Here is a 25,435-nt window from a genome sequence, read left to right as displayed (position 1 = left end):
ACTCAAGAGGAGTGCCATCGCAGACATCTACACACACACAGTCACACACACACCAACGTTGGATGAACATCGGCTTATTCTTCTCAAACGTACGCTGGGGAGGTAGAGAGAGAGAGTGTCCACCTGCGCTCATCTCATACACAACAGGGCTAAGGTAAAGCATCATCCATATTCATCTGGCTAGTATATAGTTTCATTACGTAAGTAAGTCCACTATGGATAAGGGATGGGAGGCAGGCTGCCGTTATGTACATCTGCTGTTTTAATGTACTGTATGTCTGTCTGATCTTGACTGACATCAGAATATAAAAGATGGAGACTATTTGTTTACAGAACAGGCAACTGTCATCATCTGGAAAAGACACACTGTTAGAGACATAAGTGTGTTTGCTACTCCAAATATAGTTAGGTAATATTGGTAATTGATTTACTACAGCAGTGCATTGTTTACAAGTTTTGAAATGTGTGTGTGTGTGTGTGTGTGTGTGTGTGTGTGTGTTGTGTGCTGTGTGTGTGTGTGTGCTGCATTGGCGACCTGTGAAAATGTCAAAACAGATGAGGTCACAGATGGAGAGGGGCGGCTTTGAAGCACCCACACATCCCACCTACATGTTTCACACCTCTCTCTCTCGCTCGCTCTCTCGCTCTCTCTCTCTCTCTCTCCCTCCCTCTCGCACTCCCTCTCACCCTCTCTCTCTCTCTCCCCCTCTCTCCCTCAGATTTTTCAGAAAGTCAAAGCAACCCTTCCTTCCTATTTATTTTTCTTCTACTTCCTCCCTTCTCTTGTCTCTCACTCAATAGGTATCCCTCTCCCTTTCAGTTTCTTACACAAGCATCTACAGTTAGGTCAATAATTTTTGGCTATGTTGATAAAGATGCCAAAATGACTGCATGAAACTAATATTACAAATACTGAGCTATGTTGCATGCAAAAAAAATGCTAATTGATATGACTTTATATACTAATGCAATTGCTCAGAGAAAGAGATGTTTAAATCATTAAAAATATATATTAAAAAGATAGGGGTCAAAATGATGTGGATCTTTCAGTAAGAGAATAACTCCATGCACTAAGCAAAATCCACATTGAAATGGTTAGTTGACCACAAAACTGACATTTTTCAATGGCCATTTCAGTCTCYGGAATTGAACCCCATTTCCATATCTGGAAACATTCTGCATGGAGGAACGGTCTATGATCCCACCCAACATGTTCTCCAATTTCATGAAATATTTCAGAAAAAGGCACCCACCTGGTGTCCCAGGTATAAATCAGTCCCTGATTAGAGGGGAACAATGAATAAAATGCAGGGGAAATGGCTTCAAGGTCCAGAGTTGAGTTTTAGAGCGCAATAGAATTAAAAACAGTGGTGATAATAATTTTTACCCATATCTTTTTTTTTTTTTGTAATTACTTGTTAAACATTAGCTCTTTCGCAGAGCAATTGTATTAGTATGAAATAATATACATTTCCGCATTTCTGAGCATACAATAATGTAGCTCAATATATGATTTATTTATTTTACACAGTCTATTTTTGCTCAACTTTATCAAGGGTGGCAATAATTATGGACCTAACTGTCTCATCCTTGTGTATAGAGAGAATCAACATCTCTCCCTCTATTCTTCCCTCCCTCTCTTCCATCTCTCCATTCCTCCCTCTTCCCTTATCTCAGTACTCCTCCCTCTCCTGCATATCTCACACAAGCACCTGCCACTAATCCAACAGAGATTCTGTGTGGCCACTCTCAACACAGAAACACTATATGAAAGTCTACATTCAAACTGTGAACAGGATGGGTTTAAAAGAGCAAACAGCTGCCTAAACATAGATACAGCTACAATACTTTTAAAACAACTGACCCTACAGATGGTTAGCAACTGTGAAAGTTTTAAACATAATGAGCTGTCAAATGTATACTTTCTGGATGGAGTGGTCTGCAAACCTAATCCCTCAAATAAATTGATTACATAAAAAGCTAAAGTCAGGATTAAGAGCAACATTCCTGACTCTGCAGACAAAATATCAAAATACCAACAGAAGAGCAATGGTCCGACTTGTAATCATAAACTTGATAATCATTATACTAGTGGTTATTATCACCACATAGAGCATGAATCCAGACCCCAAAACGCATACATACACTGAACAAAGATATAAAAGCAACTTGTAAAGTGTTGGTCCCATATTTCATGAGCTGAAATATAAGATCTCAGAAATGTTCAGTTGCACAAAATAAATTCCCTCAAATGTTGTGCACAAATTAGTTTACATCCCTGTTAGTGAGTATTTCTCCTTTTCCAAGATAATCCATCCACCTGACAGGTGTGGCATATCAAGAAGCTGATTAAAAAGCATGATCATTACACAGGTACACCTTGTGCTGGGGACAATAAAAAGCCACTCTAAAATGTGCCGTTTTGTCGCAAAACACAATGCCACGGATGTCTCAAGTGTTAAGCGAGCGTGCATTTGGCATGCTGACTGCAGGAATGTCCACACGAGCTGTTGACAGAGAATTTTATGTAATTTCTCTACCATAAGCCGCCTCCAACGTCATTTTAGAGAATTTGGCAGTACGTCCATCTGACTTCAAAACCGCAGACCAAGTGTAACCACGCCAGCCCAGGACCTCCACATCCGGCTTCTTCACCTGCGGGATCTTCTGAGACCAGCTACCCGGACAGCTGGTGAAACTGAGGATTATTTCTGTCTGTAATAATGCCCTTTTGTGGGGAAAAACTCATTCTGATTGGCTGGGCCTGGCTCCCTAGTGGCTGCGCCAGTAATATGAAATCAATTGATTAGGGCCTAATTTATTTATTTCAATTRACTGATTTCCTTATATGAAATGTAACTCATTAAAATCGTTGAAATTGTTGCATGTTGCATTTATATTTTTGTTCAGTATATATTTTTGATGTGCTAAAATGCTTAACAAGTTTTGTTGTAAAACATACAATGATTCTAAAACAGAGACAAAAACAAAAGCTTAACATGTAATTATCTGATGCTCTGCAGAATGTCCCAATTACCGTGACCACTCTGTGCATCTATTTACTTTAAATAGTAATATCCTCATCACTCAGGGCTGGATGGGTATGGCCAATCTCAGGGTCATCACAAATCTTGTGTCTTATGCCTCAATCCTCAACTTCCACCTCCATGTGTGCGTGTGTGTGTGTGTGTGTGTGCGTGCTAGCAAGAGATGTGCAGGTGCACATGCATGTGTGCATGCGTGTGTGTCTTACTCATTCTTATTTGTCCTGGTTTAGAGTGCCTTAGAGTCTATTGTAGCCTACTGGGCAGCAGTAACTATTAAAATCAAGCAGAAGCAAACTACCACTTTGGGGAACAAAGTGACATTAACAGGACTGTACATCGATGTACCTGAAGAGAGCTAAGAGTAAAAATAGATAGACTGTATTAGTTTGATGAGCTGAGACTGAGAGGCTTCTGTCCTGGCTTTACCCCACGCCTCTCTAGATGAGCCATAAATCAGGGCTGATGTGTTCATCAGGATTAAGCCTACTCTATGAGAGTGTTTAGATAACAAGTGTAGGCTAAGTGCTAAGCTGGCGTAACAAGGCAAGGACATCAGTGAGACTGCTAGCTGCAGAACAGACAACAGGGCTATTTTTACCTGAGCGGGTAAGGTCAATGCCTCTGTGGATAAAATCATGATAGCTGGAGGTCCACATAACAATGTTGGAGGGTAGCTGTTGGCAGTGGCTACATGTAAACAAACAGTGAGGGAAGAAGAGATAGAGAGGGGCAGGGAGGAAGGGATGGAGAAAGAGGAAAATACTAATGGAGAGAGTGATGGAGGGAGAGATGGAGAGGGGTACAGGGAGAGCGATGGAATCAGTTCAAGCGGAGTCAAGTTTTCCCCTCAGAGACACAGTGGACATCAGACAGACAGACAGTCCCCAGGCTGAAACAGAGAAAGGAGAGCAGCATAGGTCTGTAAGACCAGAAATAACCCAAACAGCCCTCCCGCCGGAGGCTACACATCAGATGGCCTGACACACTGTCTGTGGGCAGCACGGCTTCCGCAGGAGGCACTTTTCTTTCAGACAGGGACATAGAGGGTAGCCAAATGCATGCAGGTGCAAGTGCACACACACACACACAGACATGGGCATCTGATTTTGTCTGAAAGTGGAGATGCAAAAGGGGGGGTCCAGGGGATTAAAAAAAAAATGCATTTCCTGCAATTCTTGGGGGAATCCATATTTGTGACTCCTTTCAGGAAACTATGCGTATGTCGCGGCGTCCTACTTCACAGGAGAGCCACCACGCAGAAATGCCTTCTGGAACATGTGAACTTTCATGTGCCTTAATAACAAACTTGTATGCCATTTGTAAATACCAATAAAATTGTTCAATTACAACCGTAGTTGTGTTTGCCTCGGAAAAAGGCAGCAACATTCAAGCTAGCCATGATGGCTGAGAAAATTTGTGGGCTGGACATGCCGAGAGATGAGTTCGGCTTGGTCTGCCATGTAGGTAATCCTTTCTAACGAGGCTTTTTTGAAAGATATCACTTGGTAGAACTACATACGTTTTGCTCTCCACTTTCTGGAGGACCGAGTTTTGAAATCAGTGGAATTAGAGTATGATAGCTAAGTAGATTGAGAAAATTCTGGCGTGTGATTGCAAATATACAAACAGAGTCGAAAAGAGAACGCACAGAAGGCTGTTGTATAAAACATCTGTCTCCAGATTACATCTTCAAACTAAGGGCAACAATGGCATCCATGACAGAGAGGGAGAAGCATCCATCCAGTCTAGTTAGCTACATTTTCAGATATTACACGTTTCTAATTTTGTCAGAAAGTTGTTTCCTTTCAAGTTAAAATGCTAGCTAGCTAATGTTCCATGTATGATCTGTGTAGTAATATTATTCGTATCTCAGAGCCATTTGCATTGCTAGTTATAGCCTAATGTTAGCTAGCTAACATTGAACCTGGTTGGTTAGCTACCTGCAGATTCATGCAGTGTGGTAAACGCTATGCGTTGGGATTATGGTTCATTGTTTCGCTAACTTGCTACATGTCTAAACAAAAGACACTATGCAAGTAAACATTTCAGTCGAATGTTCATGATGTCACTGCGACAACCATCGATAGATGTAGCTGGTAAATTTGCTCCGGCTATCTACTCCGATTTCAGATCACTCTCATCTGACWGTGCCAGAATAACTGATGAATTTATGAATGCTCAATACCTGTGCCAGTAAACGTTGGCAAGAAATAGTAATTAAATTGTTGCCAGCAGCACAGTTGCAGTCACCAACAATCTGGATAACATAAAAGCAGCATAACCAGCTCTGCTAAGGCGAGTAAAATGGTCAGAGTGAGCTGTTCTCTCATTTGTGTCTGGAAATAGCTAGCAAGCTAGCCAACGTTAGCCAGTTAGCTTAGGTGCTTGACTGCTGTTGTTAGGTCAAAACGCTCAGATAAAACCTACTCCTCGGCCAGCGCATCCAGTGTGCACTCTGAATGCTCCAAGAGAGAAACGCTCTGTCTTTATGAACTGAAAATCTGACAACACTGAGTTTATGAACACCCAGAGCACATTCTGGCACTTCAGACTAAATTTATGAACACACCCGTAATATAAACCAGCCTGGCCTTACATGTGAATCCTTAAAGAGATCAGTGGGGCTAAAGCTTATGAGGGTGTGAACGATGCTGAATGGATGTAGACAAAGAAGAGCTCTCCAGTAGGTGTACCAAAAAAATCAAGGGCCATTTTCTCAAAAGTGAGGTTACAAGTTTTCCAACTTTCAAAGCAGAATTACTTTGCCATTGTTCCTCAACTGTAGTATATGATACAGAATTGTCTAGCTCTGAGTCTCTACTTTTATCCAATGTAAAAATAAAAAACATTTAMAATTTTGCTACGTAACACAGAATCGAGCCGGTCGGTCATACTCATGACCAGAGCACAATAATTTTTCTTAGATTTTTCCATGATAAATTACATTACAAAATGTGTTTTAATGACTAGATTACTAATCTCCTCCCTTTCCTGAAAAATCTGAAACCCTACCAACTGTGACTCTCACAAATAGCCTGCTCCTCCCCTGACAATCCCATCCACAGTGATAGCTTGACAGGTCAAATTTTTAAGAATGTGGCCAGGATAACATATGACAATGAAAGGAATAATATTGTTTTACCCAATAAGGATTTTTAAGTAAAAAACATTGTGAATTTGCACATTAAGTTTACATCTTCTTTCTGCCACAAATAATGCGTTTACAATAATGTTGTAAAATTACAAAAGTGAACTTTGATTTATCTTTAAACAATGTTCACATAAAAATAATATTGCTAATGTATTATTAATTAAGCATTACCATKATCAAATGTGGCAGCTACAGTACGAGTCAAAAGTTTGGACGCACTTACTCATTCAATGGTTTTTCCTTATTTTAACTATTTTCTACATTGTAGAATAATAGTGAAGACATCAAAACTATGAAATAACATATATGGAATCATGTAGTAACCAAAATTCTTCAAAGTAGCTACCCTTTCCCGTGATAGAGCTTTGAACAATGCCACCCACAGAACAGAAGCAGATCAATCGTCAAAAGCATTTCCATCGCGCTCACCTCGATTTGTATTATACAGTATATAGCTATTAATATATATATATGTTTTTTTTATCCTGTTTATCTTAATTTACATAATTAGAAATTCACATTTGTAATAATGTAGGCAGTTTATGCAAAGTATTGTTACCTCTTACCGGTATTGCCATTACCAAAATTACATTATGGGAGCAATTATTATTTTAGAAAACAATTATTGTTTTTCATTCTATATTGTCCCTAACATATTATACAACCCCGCAACAGTTGTGGGATACACACACACACAAACACACACACACACACACAAACACTCATACACTCATACACACTCAACCCCTTTCCCCTGAAACAACCATAGACTCAGATTCTCAACAGTTGCACCATCCCAGAGCCCAACTCAAGAAAGGGCTTGATTTACAAATGCAAATAGAGTTTCAGCTGTAGGAGAAGGCCTGCACAACTGAGGAGATTTGATTAACCATTGTCACGTCCTAGGTGATGGAGATCAGATATACCCCCTTCGCCTGAAACATCCACACATATCCCCCGTTGTGACCATATTCCCAAGCATCTCCGTGAAGTCAGACCTTTGATGATTTTGTGCCACCAGGGTCGCAATAATATTTACTCAGTACTTTGTTGAAACACCTTTGGCAGCTTTTACAGCCTCAGGTCTTCTTGGTTATGACGCTACAAGCTTAGCACACCTGTATTAGTGGAGTTTCTCCCATTCTTCTCTGCAGATCCTCTCAAGCTCTGTCAGGTTGGATGGGGAGAGTCACTTCACAGCTAATTTCAGATCTCTCCAGAGATGTTCGATCGGGTTCAAGTCCGGGCTCTGGCTGGGCCACTAGATGTCAACAGTCTTTAGAAAGAGTTTCAGGCTGTTTTTTGGAAAAATTAGGGAGAAGTTGTAGTTTTCCAAGTGGCTACCATTTTGGCTGTAGTGTTTCCAAGCGCATTGCCGTGAGAGCGCGTTCTTTTTGTTAATCTCCGGTAAAGACAATAATGATTCTCTGTCTTAAATGTTATTATTTATTTGCGTATTACGGTACCTAAGGATTGATTATAAATGTTGATTGACTTGTTTGGATAAGTTTATTGGTAACATTTGGGATTCATATTGTATGCAGTTTGACAGAGGGAAACCAAATGAATTACTGACTGAAGCGCGCCAGCTAAACTGAGTTTTTATGGATATAAAGAAGGAATTTATCGAACAAAAGGACCATCTGTAATGAAACTGAGACCTTTTGGACTGCCAACAGAAGAAGATCTTCAAAGGTAAAGTATATATTATATCGCTATTTCTGACTTTCGTGTCGCAACTCCCTGGTTGAAAATGATTTGTTATGCATTTGTGTGCTGGACGCTGTCCTCAGATAATCGCATGGTTTGCTTTCGCCGTAAAGCCTTTTTGAAATCTGACATTTTGGCTGGATTAACAACAAGTTAAGCTTTATTTTGATGTATTGCACTTGTGATATCATGAAAGTTTAACATTTATAGTAATTTAATTTGAATTTGGTGCTCTGCCATTTCACCAGATGTTGAGACGCTACCGTCCCACCTATCCCAAAGAAGTTAATGACCAGTTTGGAGGGTACTATGGTGTTAAATGCTGAGCTGTAGTCGATGAACAGCATTCTTACATAGGTATTCCTCTTGTCCAGATGTGTTAGGGCAGTGTGCAGTGTGATTGCGATTGCGTTGTCTGTGGACCTATTGGGGCAATAAGCAAATTGGAGTGGGTCTAGGTCTAGGGTGTCAGGTAGGGTGGAGGTGATATGATCCTTGACTAGTCTCTCAAAGCACTTCATGATGACGGAAGTGAGTGCTACGGGGCGATAGTCATTTAGCTCAGTTACCTTGGCTTTCTTGGGAACAGGAACAATGGTGCCCCTCTTAAAGCATGTGGGAACAGCAGACTGGGATAAGGATTGATTGAATATGTCCGTAAACACACCAGCCAGCTGGTCTGTGCATGCTCTGAGGACACGGCTGGGGATGCCGTCTGGTCCGGCAGCCTTGCGAGGGTTAACACATTCAAATGTTTTACTCATGTTAGCTGCAGTGAAGGAAAGCCCGCAGGTTTTGGTAGCGGGCCGTGTCAGTGGCACTGTATTGTCCTCAAAGCGAGCAAAGAAGTTGTTTAGTTTGACTGGGAGCAAGACATCGTGGTCCACGACTGGACAGATTTTCCTTTGTAGTCCGTGATTGACTGTAGACCCTGCCACATACCTCTCGTGTCTGAGCCGTTGAATTGCGACTCTACTTTGTCTCTATACTGACGCTTAGCTTGTTTGATTGCCTTGCGGAGGGAGTAGCTACACTGTTTGTATTCGGTCATGTTTCCGGTCACCTTGCCCTGATTCAAAGCAGTGGTTTGCGCTTTCAGTTTCGCGCGAATGCTGCCATCAATCCACGGTTTCTGGTTGGGGAACGTTTTAATAGACGCTGTGAGTACAACATCACCGATGCACTTGCTAATAAACTAGCTCACCGAATCAGCGTATTCATCAATGTTATTGTCCGATGCTATGTGGAACATATCCCAGTCCACGTGATCGAAGCAATCTTGAAGCGTGGAATCCGATTGGTCGGACATCTCAAGGATGATCAATGGAAACTGGATCCACCTGAGCTCAATTTTGAGTCTGATAGCAAAGGGTATGAATACTTATGTAAATCAAGTTTTTCAATAAAAATAAAAAATGTACATTTGAAAAAAAGTTTTCAAAAGGTTTTTTCGAGTTTTCATTATGGGGCATTGTGTATAGATTGATGAGGAAACACTTTTAGAATAATGCTATCAAGTATCAAAACGTGGAAAAAATCAAGAGGTCTAAATACTTTCCAAACGCACTGTATAAATTAAGGCCCTGAATCTGCAATAGAAAGAATAAAATGTAGCTCTGTTAATATGGGTCATAGTTGAATAGTTTGGCTTGGAGTAGGTGTCTCCAACAATTTATTTCAAAGGTTACTTCATACCCCAGAAAATGTGCAAGCTACTCATATACAGCCTGCATATTTTTTTTATTATGTAGGCCTAATTTGATGAATAGAACAAAGAACAGCACTGCATACATAATGTAATTGCGTTTTGGTTTTTAACACCACACATTTTGAACAAATATTCTACTGTAAGTCTACCTTGAGAATCTAGCCTTTTTAAGATGAGAGACAATAAAATGGTCATTCTGTTTAATAGTAACCTTTTGAACAGCAACCACAGTGAGTAGGTTACGTATTTGACAACAAATCGTGAAGAAACAGACTAATAATAAAAACTATGAGGAAAGCAAAAGTGTTATCTCAGCAAGCATATTAATTGACCGTTCTGCTTTTCCTCCAACATTGACTTTATTTGACGCTGTTGTTTGAAGCGCTGTCACCATGACAATGTTTAAAATGAACTTGTCTTAGCAGCATACATATATGTGCAACAAGGTTAGAAATGGCTTAGCAGAGCTGTTTAATCAAGACTCAAATATCCTGTGCTTTTTCATTTGATCAGAGACACAGCTATGCGAAGATAGCATACCTGATAACGCTGATGTCTGAGAGGGCACTCGCCTGGGCTACGGTGGTGTGGGAGCAACAGTCCACCGTTTACCTCAGTCTGGAGGAGTTTGTGGCAGAAGTACGAAAAGTGTTAAATTCTCCATTGTCCGAGAGAGACTGCTCGTAATGTCACGCTTGGCGGAGCAGGTAAACCCAAGTGCAGACTCAGACCTTGGAGACAGAGATAAGGTAACTAAGGCATTTATTGAATAGTGGGGGGGATGGGGTACATGCCAGGGGAAGCTCGGGCGGGTAGCAGGGAATCAGGAACTGAGGCTGAGGCTGAGGCTGGGGAAAGGGGAGTAGGGGCAGGGTAAGCATGTCCGGAGTGGAATCCAAGGATGCAGTAGAGCAGGGGTCCGGGGCAGGGAAGCAGGACTGACACAATGATGGGGATTTTCCAATCGCTCACTACTCGAAAGCCCCTCTATGCTACCCTCTTATGGGGAGACCAGTCCAAATCCATCCGGGTGCTCACGGGAGCTTTATAGACACTACCCTGGTGTCGGAGCTGGGCATCTCCACTCAACCCCTTTCCATCCCGATGGACATCAGAGCGCTGGATGGGCGCTCTATTGGCAGTCACCCACAATACTGTTCCTATCAACCTGCGAGTGTCAGACAACCACAGTGAGTCTATGCAGTTTCTGCTCCTGGATTCTCCTCATGTACCCATGGTTTTGGGGTTTTCATAGCTCTAAAGGCACAACCCCCTAATCGACTGGGCTACGGGTTCCATCATGGTTTGGAGTCCATTTTGCCATGCACATTGTCTGAAGTCGGCGAAGCCTGCCCCAGGACGTCTTCCTGCAAGCTTGGGTAAAGTCTCAGATCTCTCCGCCTTTCCCGCAGAGTACCAAGACTTAGGGAGATTTTCAACTCTGCCCGTGTCACATCTCTTCCTCCACATCGACCGTGCTACGACTGTGCTATCGACCTTCTACTGGTCACCGTAGCGCCTCTGGGGCGACTTCATTCCGTTGGGTCCGGAGACCAAAGCAATGGAAGGGCACATTGAGGACTCTCTCGCAGCAGGGATCATGTGGAAATCTGCCTCCCCCAGGACAAAACCATGCATCCGTGTATCGACTACCGGGGTCTTAATGACATTAAGGTTAAAAACCGTTACCCGTTACCACTCATCTCTTTGGCTTTCGAGCCTCTCCAGGGGGCGGTCATCTTCTCCAAGTTGGACCTTCGGAACACCAACCATTTGGTTCGGATATGGGAAGGAGACAAGTGGAAGACAGCCTTTAATACGGCTAGCAGGCACTACGATGTCCATGGTGATGCCATTCGGACTGTTCCAGGCCCTGGTCAATGATGTGTTCGGTGATATATTTATCCGATTTGTGTTTGTCTACCTCGATGACATCTTCATTTATTCCCAGTCAGCTCAAGAGCATGTCCTCCATGTCCGACAGGTCCTCCAGCGTATCCTGGAGAACCAGCTTTTTGTGAAAGAGGAGAAATGTGAGTTCCATCACTCCACCATCTCCTTCCTAGGATACGTCATCGCTGCAGAGAATATTCAGATGGACCCTGACAAGGTGATAGCGGTGGTGGATTGACCTCAACCCACATCCAGAGTGCAGCTGCAACGTTTCCTGAGGTTTGCTCATTTCTACCGTTGTTTTGTCCTGGGTTAAAGCACCCTTGCTTCCCTGCTCTCTGCACTCACCTCTCCCAAGGTTATGTTCATATGGTCTCCAGCAGATGACCAGGCATTCTCAGACCTCAAGCAGCGATTCACTACAGCGTCCATCTTAATCCATCCGGACCCATCCCGTCAGTTCGCGGTGGAGGTCGACGCCTCGGACATCAGAGTGGGGGCTGCAGAAGCTGCATCACTGCGCCTTCCTTTCCCATTGTTTTAACCCCGCTGAGAGGAACTATGACGTGGGAATCAAGAAGTAAAAGGGGCGGGACATCCATTCTTTGTGTGGACGGACCGTAAGAACCTGGAATATCTCCGCACCGCCAAGCGCCTCAACTCAGCAAAGATGTGCCCTGTTATTCACTCATTTCCATTTCACTATCTCCTACCGCCAAGAATCCAAGAATGTGAAGCCTGACGCACTCTCACATCTATACAGCCCTGCTACTACACCATCAGACCCCGAGACCATCCTCCCTACTTCTTGTCATGTGACTGCAATCATCTGGGGAATAGAGAGTATTCCAATGTATTTATTGAAAAGTGGGAGAGGAGATGGGGTGCAGTCCAGGGAAATCTTGGGCGGGTAGTAGGGAAACCGGATTGAGGCTGAGGCTGGGGGCAAGGTGATTAGGAACCAAGTAAGCAGGTCTGGAGCAGAATCCAATGAAGCAGTAGTGCAGGGATCCAGGGCAGGAAAGCAGGACTGAGGAGACTGGGGACAGGTACCAGAGTCAGAGCAGACGGGACTGTAGTGGAGAGAAAAAGCAGCGTGAGGCTAGGGAAAACAAGCACAACATGATCTATGCAGGCACAAACAGCGAGAAATGCAGACTGACTGAGTAGGCTACGATTTGGCAGCGTGGAAGTGGTAGGGCTGAGTATTTGTAGGGTTCTTGACTATGGAACAGGTTGCAGCTGGTGGGAATCTGCTCTGCTTCTAGCACACCTGTCTCCCCTCACACAATCACAAACACACAGAGAGAGAGGGAGAGAGAGCACTGGGGGACTGGTGGCAGGTTAGGGAGGTCCATGATGAGAAGTAGAGGGCGTGGCAGGAGCAGATGTAACAGGTTGACTGGGAGGGTTATGGCCCGGAGGAAAGGTGTTGTGTCCCAACCAGGAATATCCTGGACCAAGCACTCATGGCAGTCTTCCACCGTCGACACCCAGGTCAACCAGGCTTGTCCCAGGGAAGGATGCCAGGTGGCCCCCCTAGAGGGAGGGTGGGTTACTGTCACACCCTGATCTGTTTCACCTGTCTTGTGATTGTGTCCAACCCCCACCAGATGTCTCCCAGTACCTCATGTGTATTTGTACCTGTGTTTTCTGTTTGTCTGTTGCCAGTTTGTCTTGTCCAGTCAGGTCCTACCAGCGTGTTCCTGTGTTTCCTGTGGTCTAGTGTTTACTAGTCTTCTCAATTCTGACCTTTCTGCCTGTCCTGACCCTGATCCTGCCTGCCGTCCTGTACCTGCCTGACTCTGATTTGGATTACGACTCTTTGCCTGCATTGACCTACCGATTGCCTGCCCCTTGTACTGTTCTAAACTCTGAGACTCGTATTATCCGCCTCCTGTGTCTGCATCTGGGTCTTAGCCTGATCCGTGATAGACATGCAGTTTTCTGCTAAGGTGCAACCTTTGGAAGGCTACGGAGCTCTCTTTTTCTAAAATTATCCTCTGAAATTGTTGCAACCCCTATTACTAGCCTGTTCAACCTCTCTTTCGTATCATCGGAGATCCCCAAAGATTGGAAAGCTGCCGCAGTCATCCCCCTCTTCAAAGGGGGAGACACTCTAGACTCAAATGGCTACAGACCTATATCTATTCTACCCTGCCTTTCTAAGGTCTTCGAAAGCCAAGTCTACAAACAGATCAAGTTAACAAACAGATCACCGACCATTTCGAATCCCACCATACCTTTTCCGCTATGCAATCTGGTTTTCGAGCTGGTCATGGGTGCACCTCAGCCACGCTCAAGGTCCTAAACAATATCATAACCACCATCGATAAGAGACAATACTGTGCAGCCGTATTCATCGACCTGGCCAAGGCTTTCGACTCTGTCAATCACCACATCCTCATCGGCAGACTCAACAGCCTTGGTTTCTCAAATGACTGCCTCGTCTGGTTCACCAACTACTTCTCAGACAGAGTTCAGTGTGTCAAATCGGAGGGTTTGTTGTCCATTCTTCTGGCAGTCTCTATGGGGGTGCCAAAGGGTTCAATCCTCAGGCCGACTCTTTTCTCTGTATACATCAATGATGTCGCTCTTGCTGCTGGTGATTCACTGATCCAACTCTACGCAGACGACACCACTCTGTATACTTCTGGCCCTTCTTTGGACACTGTGTTAACTAACCTCAAGACGAGCTTCAATGCCATACAACTCTCCTTCTTGCCGCACAGAACCCTTTTACGGGATCATTTTCGTGAACAACCGCTGAATTGCAGCGCGCCAAATTCAAAAATAATACTAAAAATATTTATAATCATGGAATCACAAGTGAAATATACCAAAACACAGCTTAGCTTGTTGTTAATTCACCTATCGTGTCAGATTTTGAAAATATGCTTTATAGCGAAAGCAATCCAAGCATTTGTGAGTGTATCAATCACTGCTAGAACAGCTAGCCTTAAATTAGCTTGGTCACAAAAGTCAGAAAAGCAATAAAATTAATCGCTTATCACCTTTGATAATCTTCGGATGTTTGCACTCACGAGACTCCCAGTTACACAATAAATGTTATTTTTGTTCGATAAAGATTAGTTTTATAACCAAAAACCGCCATTTGTTTTGCGCGTTACTTTCAGAAAACCACAAGCTCGTTCCGGTCCTGAAGGGCAGACGAAAATTCCAAAAAGTATCCGTAATGTTCGTAGAAACATGTCAAAGGTTTTTTATAATCAATCCTCTGGTTGTTTTTAACATACATAATCGATCATATTTCAACCGGACGGTAAACTGTTCAATATTACAGAGAAAGAAAATGTTGAGCCACATCTCTCCTGCGCAGGAACTAATCAAAGGACACCTGACGCGTTTTAAATCTTCACTTACCTTTGCTGATCTTCATTGGAATGCACTCCCAGGACTCCCACTTCCACAAGAAATGTTTGTTTTGTTCGGTAACGTCCATCATTTATGTGCAAATAGCTACTTTTGTTAGCGTGTTTGGTAAACAAATCCAAAGTCACGAAGCGCGTTCACTAAAAGCAGACTAAATGTCAAAAAGTTCCGTAACAGTCAGTAGAAACATGTCAAACGATATATTGAATCAATCTTTAGGATGTTTTTAACATAAATCTTCAATAATGTTCCAACCGGAGAATTCCATTGTCTTCAGAAGTGCGATGGAACAGAGCTCCCTCTCATGTGAACGCGCATGGTCAGAGCATGGTCAGSTCATGRYAGACCTKACTCATTCCCGTCTCCTTCGGCCMCACTTCACAGTAGAAGCATCAGACAAAGTTCTACAGACTGTTGACATCTAGTGGAAGCCGTAGGAAGTGCAAACTGACCCATATCCCACTGTGTATTCGATAGACGATGAGTTGAAAACCTACAAACCTCAGATTTCCCACTTCCTGGTTGGATTTTTTTTCTCAGGTTTTTGCCTGCCATATGAGTTCTGTTATACTCACAGACATCATTCAAACAGTTTTAGAAACTTCAAAGTGGTTTCTATCCAATACTAATAATAATATGCATGTATTAGCAACTGGGACTGAGGAGCAGGAAGTTTACTCTGGGCACCTCTGGGCACCTTTTCATTCAAGCTACTCAATACTGCCCCTGCAGCCATAAGAAGTTAAAGGACGGGGGCGGTGGTGCAAAATAAATTTTTCTATTATACTATATAAAAAATGTACATATCTATTTTAATACAGACTAGCTGAAAACACCACTAATAATTCAAAATTACAATTTTCCCAATGGATCATGATCATTTTCTGGTAAAAAGTGGGGGTGCAAAAAAGGACAAAGAGTTCTTCAGTGTTCCCATTTTTTTAACTAATAAACACACTGGGATATTTATTGCAAGAAATGCTTTCTTCATTTCTAATGCAACATTTAGGATAGAAAATACTGTACTGTAGCGACAGAGAGAAACTCTACAAGGTGAGACACCGCTTGCATCAATTCAGGGGTGTTGTTATTCATGCAGCGTTTTATACTGTGCAGCGTTATTTTTTTCAACAAGTAATAGATTGATTTGAAGTGATACATGTTCATTGCCAAATGGCTGCTGAGAGTGATGTTTGCTTGACAGATGGACATACCAGGATCTGCTCTCCAACTACATTCTCCATACTAAGAACAAGAAAACTAGGGCAAAGGAAAAGTCGAAAAAACGCAATGCACCAAAACGACATCAAAGGGAATTTTAAGACAGTACTTTCAGGGTCCCTTTAAAGCAACCAGGCATCTTTGAAGCGGAATTGATAATGTTGGCATGTTCAAAATTCATGATGCAACATGACATCCCCATTTTTTCTGACACATTAAAATTCAGACTCCTTTTTATAGCTGCCCCTCCAGGAGTCTGTGTTGCTGCATGGCTGAATAAAACATAAAGTGGCTTCCCCCTGACTACACTGATTTGTCAGGGAACTTTATAAATAGCTCTGCAGGCAGGCAGGCAGGCAGGCAGGCAGGCAGGCACGTGTACCCACCCCATGTTGGAGAAAAAAGATTCCGCCCACTGCAAAGCAGAGTAGAGAGAGAACAGGAAAACCCAGATCTGCTTTCCACTGCAGAGAGACTGCAGACTGGTTTGAAACCTGCAATCAGCAGACGTATATTCCAAAAAGATGAATACCTGGAAAAGATATGTATCTTGAAATGCATTAATATTTGTGATATATCTGTGGTGATTAGTATGCAGTTATCTTCAAAAATCTACGACACAGTAATCAGTGGAGCATAATTTGTTTCTCATAATACTAGCAACTATTAATGGCATTAGTCTCAAAAGGGTTCAAAATGCACACTTTGTGACATCCTTTGGTTTTATATACTGTAGTTTCATCATGTGACCTCCATACTTCAATGAAATCTTATCACTGATGCCTAAAACTATATATGCCCATATGTTAATATTTGCAGTGTTAGGCTGACTAATGCAACAAAACATTGTAGAAGATATATCAGTGTCATCAGAACATCTTCAGAAAAATGAAAAAATGAAATGCTTGATAAGCTTAGAAATCAATTCCACATCTCCCTGTTGTTGTTTTTGATTGCAAATAACAAGTGTTTTTCTCAAGAGACTCCTGGAAGTGCTGTATACCCAGTCTTTTTCTATTTCATCAAGTTACCACACACACACACAAGGACTAACGAACACACAGCCAAACACACCACACACATAAACACACACCGAGCATCATAACAAATCAGCTCTGCCTAGATGGAATCTATGAGTGGAATCTTAAGAGTACATGATAAGAAAGCCCATTAATTCCAGTAAAGTGCTTTTCTCTAGAAACATGAGTGGTACGTTTCATGCAATGTTCCCAATTACAGCAGACGGCAAAGCAATCCACCATAACGCCTCCTTCAACACCCATCAATGTTTGTAGAGGAAGTGTTTGTTCAGATAGATTCTAAAATACAGCAATATAGAACATTTTTGCAGACACTTCCATCCAAATTGACCTAGAGTTTACACATCATGTATTCAGTATGCGTGGCACATGCAGGAATCAAACCAACAACCCCAGTGTTGCTAGCACCACCATGCTCCATCCAACTGAAACATCTTAACCACAAATTGTTTTGGAAAATAGTGTCCTTTAGGGATAAAGCTTATTGAATAAGATAAGCTTTAGGGACCCAATCAGTTTGTTGATATTGTGGTGGGACTTCAGGTGGCATCTGGCATTAGGACAATGAGCACCAATGGGAGTAGTAATTACACTAACTACCTTGCTGTTGTTCACTATAAAAATGCATGACTTTATTTCTCTCCAACAGAGAACTCCAGCAACCACCAGTGATCTTAGAGGAGTCCTTGGATTACTGAAGCTTGACTGACCATTCTAACAAAACCAAAAGGCAAAGCAACAGTGAGTACTCTAACAGCTTACCTACCAGCGGGATGGAGATTGTGTCCCTTATGTAACTAACTACAGATGGGAGGACTCATTCCACTCATTCCATTCCAGCATATTAGGCACTCACTGCAGTGCTTGGTGTGTTTGGTCTGTGTGTTATCAGGGGGACTAGATGCATGGTAGAGAAGCTTGTGGCTCACTATCCAGATTGGATGTTCTCTGGTGGCTAGCTGATGGGTATGTTGCCTGCTCCATATGGAGCTACACCTGCTGTAAATGTCTATCTGGGCATTTAGAGCAATGACTCTTATCAGACCCATCAGTATGTCTGATCTGTCTAATCCTACAGCAGCTGGCCAATAGGTCATGATATTAAACATCACTTTTTGATTATATCTACAACTGGAGTGCATGGAACACCATAGACAAAACATTGATCAGATTGATTGTGTGATATGTACTGCAGTGTGAGAGAGTAAGCAGAACAATTTTGAAAGCAAATGACCATGCGTCATCAGGTCGGTGCAGACTAAACAAATGTGAAGTGATGTTTAGCAAACTTCATCAGGCACATCCTGAACCTGCTCTCCATCTCCTCCAACATCTGAATCCATGTTGTTATGCAGTCATTCGAAGGGTCAATACACTGATTGAAGACCATGGCCTTGCTCATGACTGATGCATTAACATACTGCCTATAGGCAGGAGGTTAACATTGTTACCTGTTAATCCATTAGCAGACACTTTTATCCAGAGCTATTTACTGCAGTGAGTGCATACATTTTCCTACTGGTCCCCCATGTGAATTGCACCCACAACCCTGGCGTTGCAAGCACCATGCTCTACCAACTGAGCCACACAGGACAACCGTGTAGCTCAGTTGGATCCGAGCACTTTCTGAGAAGACTATGCTCAGAGCTGCAAGCTGTATGTGTGCATGGAAATAGCCCAGTCTTTAGTTAGCTACTGTAGAAAGAACCTGTGAAGAGAAATGTATACATCAGAAGACAATCAATGTGATCTGCATCTGATATCATGTGTTTTGATGTTATGTGATCAATATTCAGAAATGTACTGTACATGCTTGTATTCTATTCTTCCCGTCATTTGAGCAGAACCATGAAGACCAGACTAGCCTGCCTGTCCAATAAGTCTGACTCCTACACCGACTTCACTGAGTTCCTGCCCCCTGCCCAAGATAGGACCACCAGATGCCTAAAGTAAGTAGACCTTTATATCCGATTGCATGGTACCAGACTCTCCCATTCATATAGTATTTAGATATTATTTCTCCCAAAACTAGGGATATGTAATAGGACTACTACACAATAGATGGTGTAGGGTCTTTTAAAACAAACCTTTGAAACTGTGAATATCTGTGTGTTGAAAACCTTCAACTGCATATTTGCATACACATTTAAAAACAGACGTCTCAGTATCTCCGTCTTTCCTTCAGGCTGACAAAAGACGAGGTCATTCGATGGGCAGATTCCTTCGATGTTCTTCTATCGCACAAGTGTAAGTAAAATTTTACTGATAGTCCCTTTTATATTAAAAAGTAACAGTCGATCCTTCTCTTTAGAGTTAGATATAAATATTTCACCTTTTATCAACCAACCCCGCAAAAAACAACTGGGAGTCCATGTCATTGTTAGCGAACTGTTCGAAGCAAACCAGGCAACTGTACTGATTACATTTTCTCCTCCGTCCCATTCTGTACTCTTTCTGTTTGTCCCTTTGACAAAATGCTTGCCTATGTATTTCCTTTGACAAGAGGATTGTTTATCTGTTCCCTATCTGAGGATGTCTTCCCAAATCAGCCCATTTCTCTCCCGCTAAACCCTTCTTATTTAACACCCCCTGTCTGTCTGGTTATTTATGTGTAGGACTCCACAACACACAATGAGACACTCTCTTGGTTGTGACCTTCTCTGTGGATTACACAATAACACACATACAAACACATGTTCACGTGCAAATACACACATGCAAACATATGCAGATGTTCACGTGCACACACACACATGTACACACAGAAATAGCTGTAAAAACTAGGCTCTCCACAGGGAGTCGGAAATTACATTGCACAGAAGACTTTAGTTGTATTATATTTGTTTTGATTTTGTAGTTCATCAATGAACACCACCTAGCTGCTTTTGAATATTACTAGTTGTTCCTGCCAAAACCAGAACCTGGATGTTGTGCTGTGCAATGCACAGGGCAGGTTTTGCACTAGAAAAAGTTGACCTCTAAACCTCTGACTGATTCTGGCTTCATAATCATTATATCAGGCTTTGTTCCTCCAGTGTTCCTGAAAAGCAAACTAAATGTCTTACATTTTCTGTTGTCTTATTGTGCTGTTCCTTTGTTAGGATGCCTAATAGGTCAATAAAGTAATTATATAATATGTTGTCCAAACTAGAGATATAAACATGTACACACAAATCAAGTCATATGGTACTGTTAAATGTTAATGTACATTTGCATAAACATTGCATGTGTGCATGTCTCATGTTAGTATTTGTCAGTAATGAGTTAATCAAGCAAAGTATACTGTATACTGTAGACCCCACTGCCAACTGTTTAACAGGTGGTGCAGTTTGTATAACATAGACAAATTGGTGTGAACTAATTTCTTATGAATCTAGCTGCTTGAAACTCTAGGTTCTGGTTCTACTTGTTCCTAAAAATATATATATTTTTATTTCACCTTTATTTCACCTTTATTTAACCAGGTAGGCCAGTTGAGAACAAGTTCTCATTTACAACTGTGACCTGGCCAAGATAAAGCAAAGCAGTGCGACACAAACAACACAGAGTTACACATGGGATAAACAAATGTACAGTCAATAACACAATAGAAAAGTCTATATACAGTGTGTGCAAATGTAGTAAGATTAGGGAGGTAAGGCAATAAATAAGCCATAGTGGCAAAATAATTACAATTTAGCAATTAAACACTGGAGTGATAGATGTGTAGAAGATGAATGTGCAAGTAGAGATACTGGGGTGCAAAGGAGCAAAGAACAAATAACAATATGGGGATGAGGTAGTTGGGTGGGCTATTTACAGATGGGCTGTGTACAGTGTGTACAGGTGCAAATATTATCTTCAAATGACAAATATTATCTTCAGACACAAGGGGACAAAGAGACAGACTTTAGTATCCGGCTTCACTGAACAAAAAGGAGTGAATCAAGACGCACGCACACACACAACTTTATAATCGCATAAGAGGAACAGAAGCAGTACTATTTGTTCCCATGCCTTGGCCACATTGGCTCTGTCCTCACCTCCTGATTTAGCACTTATTGGATCTAACAGGAGAACACAGTTATCACATTCACCCGGCCGATCATATAACCACAGCCCATTTGTATCACAGCTAATCCTATTTATCTGGTTGCCCTTTGCTTCTGGCTGGGTACCTTAGGCTACCTATCTGTGATGATGTGGTTTGTGACTGCTTCTCATTTCTATGGGAGTCCATTTTATGCTGAACTAAATAAGTCTCTATTCAACATTCATGTATATGTTTTTCAATATTTAATTATAACATTTACGTGTATGTAAGCATTATTTAAAGAAAATCGAAAATCATTTCAGGGTTCGAAATTTACACTGACCTACATTCAAACATTAGAAGGCCTTGGCTTCATTAACCTTTACTTAATACCCATCCCGGATCCGGGAGCATCCTCATCAAAAAAGCTGACTAGCATAGCCTAGCCTAACGGGACAGGGATATCATATAATATAATTTTCATGAAATCACAAGTCCAATACAGCAAATGAAAGATAAACATCTTGTGAATCCAGCCATCATTTCCGATTTTTAAAATGTTTTTAACAGCTAAAACACAAATATGTATTTCTATTAGCTAACCACAATAGCCAAAGACTCAACCGCATATTTCACCATGTTTCTACCGCATAGGTAGCTATCACAAAACCGACCAAATAGAGATATAATTAGTCACTAACCAAGAAACAACTTCATCAGATGACAGTCTTATAACATGTTATACAATAAATTTATGTTTTGTTCGAAAATGTGCATATTTGAGGTATAAATCATAGTTTTACATTGCAGCTACCATCAAAAATATCACCAAAGCAGCCAGAATAATTACAGAGAGCAACGTGAAATATTCTAAATACTCATCATAAACATTTATGAAAAATACATGGTGTGCAGCAAATGAAAGATAAACATCTTGTGAATCCAGCCAATATTTCGATTTTTAAGTGTTTTACAGCGAAAACACAATTTAGCATTATATTAGCTTACCACAATAGCCAAACACAACAATCGCATTTATTCACCGCATAGCTAGCATTCGCAAAAACCAGCAAAAGATATAAAAATGAATCACTGACCTTGAACAACTTCATCAGATGACAGTCTTATAACATCAGGTTATACAATACACTTATGTTTTGTTCGAAAATGTGCATATTTAGAGCTGCAAACCGTGGTTATACATTGTGAAAATGTAGCAACATTTCCCCCAGAATGTCAGGAGCTATTTTGGACACTCACCTAATCTGACCAAAGAACTCATCATAAACTTTACTAAAAAATAATTGTTGTATGGCAAATGGAAAGATACACTGGTTCTTAATGCAACCGCCGTGTTAGATTTAAAAAAATAACTTTACCATAACAAACAGCTTGCGTTATTGCGAGACAGCGCCCGCCAAAACGGCGGAGAATAGAAATAACATTTTCCACAGAAATACGAAATAACATCATAAATTGTTCTTACTTTGGCTGAGCTTCCATCAGAATCTTGTACAAGGAGTCCATTTCCAGAATAAATCGTTGTTTGTTTTTAGAATGTCCTTTTCTCCTGTCGAATTCGCGCCACAATGCTAGCCAAGCTTGATGACGTTCCAGTTTCTCTCGACGCAAAGAACGGAAAACTCCAAAAGTCCCAATAAACGTTGAATAATCTGATAAAACTCGGTTTGAAAAAACATACTTTACGATGTTATTATCACATGTATCAAATAAAATCAGAGCCGGAGATATTAGCCGTGTATACCGAACACTTATCAGAAGACAATATGGAGGTGCTTCTCGCGCCTAGGTAGAGAAAGGAAATTCCTGACCTGCCACTCCAAAGCTCTTGTTCGACCTCAGATCAAGCTAGACACCCCATTCCACCTTCCACTGCCTGTTGACATCTAGTGGCAGGCGTATGAAGTGCATGCATATCGATAAATATAAGCCAGTTGAATAGGCAGCCCTGGAACAGAGCCTCGTTTTCAGATTTTTCACTTCCTGTATGGAAGTTTTGCTTGCATAAATGAGTTCTGTTTTACTCACAGATATAATTCAAACAGTTTTAGAAACTTGAGAGTGTTTTCTATCCAATAGTAATAATAATATGCATATTGTATGATCTAGAATAGAGTACGAGGCAGTTTAATTTGGGCACGATTTTTTCCAAAGTGAAAATAGCGCCCCCTATTGACAAGAAGTTTTAACACATCATATAGTATTCCTAAATAGGCTGATTTAAAAATAAAGCAGCGAGAGAAAAACTTCCTTCAAGAAAGGTTCAATGCCTCAGGGATCTATTTTTATTTTTAACAATGTCTGTTGACAAGGCTACATGCAGTCACAGTGTCCTTCTGGTGATCTTCCTAGAACCATTGTTTAGTAAGAGTGTGTAATGTTGGTGATTGGGCCTGATCAACTACTCTCCTGCTGCTCCTGCTGGGCAAATGTTAAGCAAATACAGGCAAGAGAAAATAGCAAGTGAGGGAGGATGGAGAAAACATGTCAACAAGACACGGCCGATTGTAAAACAAGACCTCCCACCATGTTATCATTGATGTCAGACAAATTGATCTCATCTTTGATTGATGAAGACAAAAAGTTATTTGGAAGGTTGTGGGACACATTTTTGTGTTCTAGTCGCAGGGCTGTTTAATGTGCTGAGAATGAAAGCACACTCCTCATCTCAGACAATATCAATGCATGATAATCAACCCTGTTATTATGTGCATCACAGGTGCTCTCTGTGGAAAAAAACACATCAGTTCCAAAAACACTGGCCCATGTTCAGAAATAGGAGCTGGGATACGATATAGATCTTTGTAAAGAGACACACACTCTCTCTCTCTTGCACAGACACACACACACTTGCTGTCCATTAGCCCCTCTAACTGGCTGACGGATGTTTTGTGTCGTAGATGGCCTGGCTGCCTTCCGGGCTTTTCTCAAGACGGAGTTCAGCGATGAGAACATTGAGTTCTGGATGGCTTGCGAGGAATATAAAAAAATCAAGACTCCTGCTAAACTGGTGACCAAAGCCAACAAGATCTACAATGAGTTTATCGATGTCAAGGCTCCCAGAGAAGTTTGTGTTGGATCAACCAGCTAATGATGCAAAATACGCATTTTGTCTGTTTTAATGTGACTGTGCAGTGTTTCCAGATTTCTATGAAATATGACCTAATTAATTTCAATATGAGTAAAATAGTTTTCCTTACAAAACATGGTAATAAAGTAGATAACACTTTATTGGAATAGTCCCAAGTAGATGGCTTGTAGATGGTTTGTAGATGTTCAGCTGTTGTACATGTTCAGTAGATGGCTCAGTTGGTAGAACATGGCACTTGTAACACCACGATTGTGGGTTCAATTCCCATGATGAAAATATATGCAGTCGCTCTGGATAAGAGCATTTACTAAATGACTCAAATGTAAATGTTCAATAACTGTCAGCAACATTTTAACTAACTACCCCTTTTTCTAAACATAACGCTAACTGTAACTTTAGCAGGCAATTGCTTATTAACACATAGTCATACTATCAACAAACTGCGAGTAGACCGCTGATTGGCCAGCTCAGCCAATGAGCTAACATGACATCATGTTCTATCAGGAAATAGCAAGCATTTTTTTTAACTTTCTTTTCTCTCCAATTTACGCTTTGGCCACAAAAACGAGTATAGGATGAGTCATCAACATCATTTCTGTCCTAGTTAACAGAATATGAACTTTTAAAAGTTAGTTTTCCCTGGACAGTTACTTTAAATATCAATGCTAAGGGTTGTGTTTATTTTTAATCTGGAGTTACTATGTGTCAGATAAAAAATGCACATGAATACATGAATACACATACTTTGATTATATGGAATAAAAGTAATTTTGATACTGTCTTCCATAGAACATTGACACACTTAGATGATTCAGATATCTAATGTTTATTTTGCACTCCCTTGGTCCCTGTAGGTAAACATAGACTTCCGTACACGGGAGGTGACGAGACAGAGCCTTGAGGAGCCCACTCCTTCCAGTCTGAACGAGGTCCAGTCCAGGGTCCACAGCCTCATGGAGAAAGACTCTTACCCACGATTCCTCCGCTCCAAGATCTACCAGGACTTACTCAAAACGCAGTACACACACTGCCAACGGAACTCTGTCTGAAGAACACACACATGTGCAGCCGCAGATACATATACGCACACTTAAGTGATAATGCCGTGAAGCCAGTGTTTGGAGGATATATTGGCACGGGTGTTGCAA

The 25,435-nt window shown here is 41.5% G+C and overlaps 1 protein-coding gene across 1 annotated transcript; it reads left to right on the top strand.

Annotated features, from left to right (window-relative positions):
• rgs8 (regulator of G protein signaling 8) lies at positions 1-25,435 on the top strand. Its single transcript, XM_024003705.2, has 6 exons — positions 1-154; positions 17,813-17,904; positions 19,008-19,112; positions 19,349-19,410; positions 24,097-24,263; positions 25,142-25,435. Exons 3-6 carry the CDS (start codon positions 19,012-19,014, stop codon positions 25,334-25,336), a joined length of 525 nt encoding a protein of 174 aa, XP_023859473.1. The 5' UTR covers positions 1-154; positions 17,813-17,904; positions 19,008-19,011; the 3' UTR covers positions 25,337-25,435.

Source organism: Salvelinus sp. IW2-2015, linkage group LG16 (genome assembly GCF_002910315.2).
Source record: "Salvelinus sp. IW2-2015 linkage group LG16, ASM291031v2, whole genome shotgun sequence".
Classification (NCBI taxonomy): domain Eukaryota; kingdom Metazoa; phylum Chordata; class Actinopteri; order Salmoniformes; family Salmonidae; genus Salvelinus; species Salvelinus sp. IW2-2015.
Note: the sequence above shows the minus strand (reverse complement) of the source record. Positions and strands in the feature narration are given on the sequence as shown.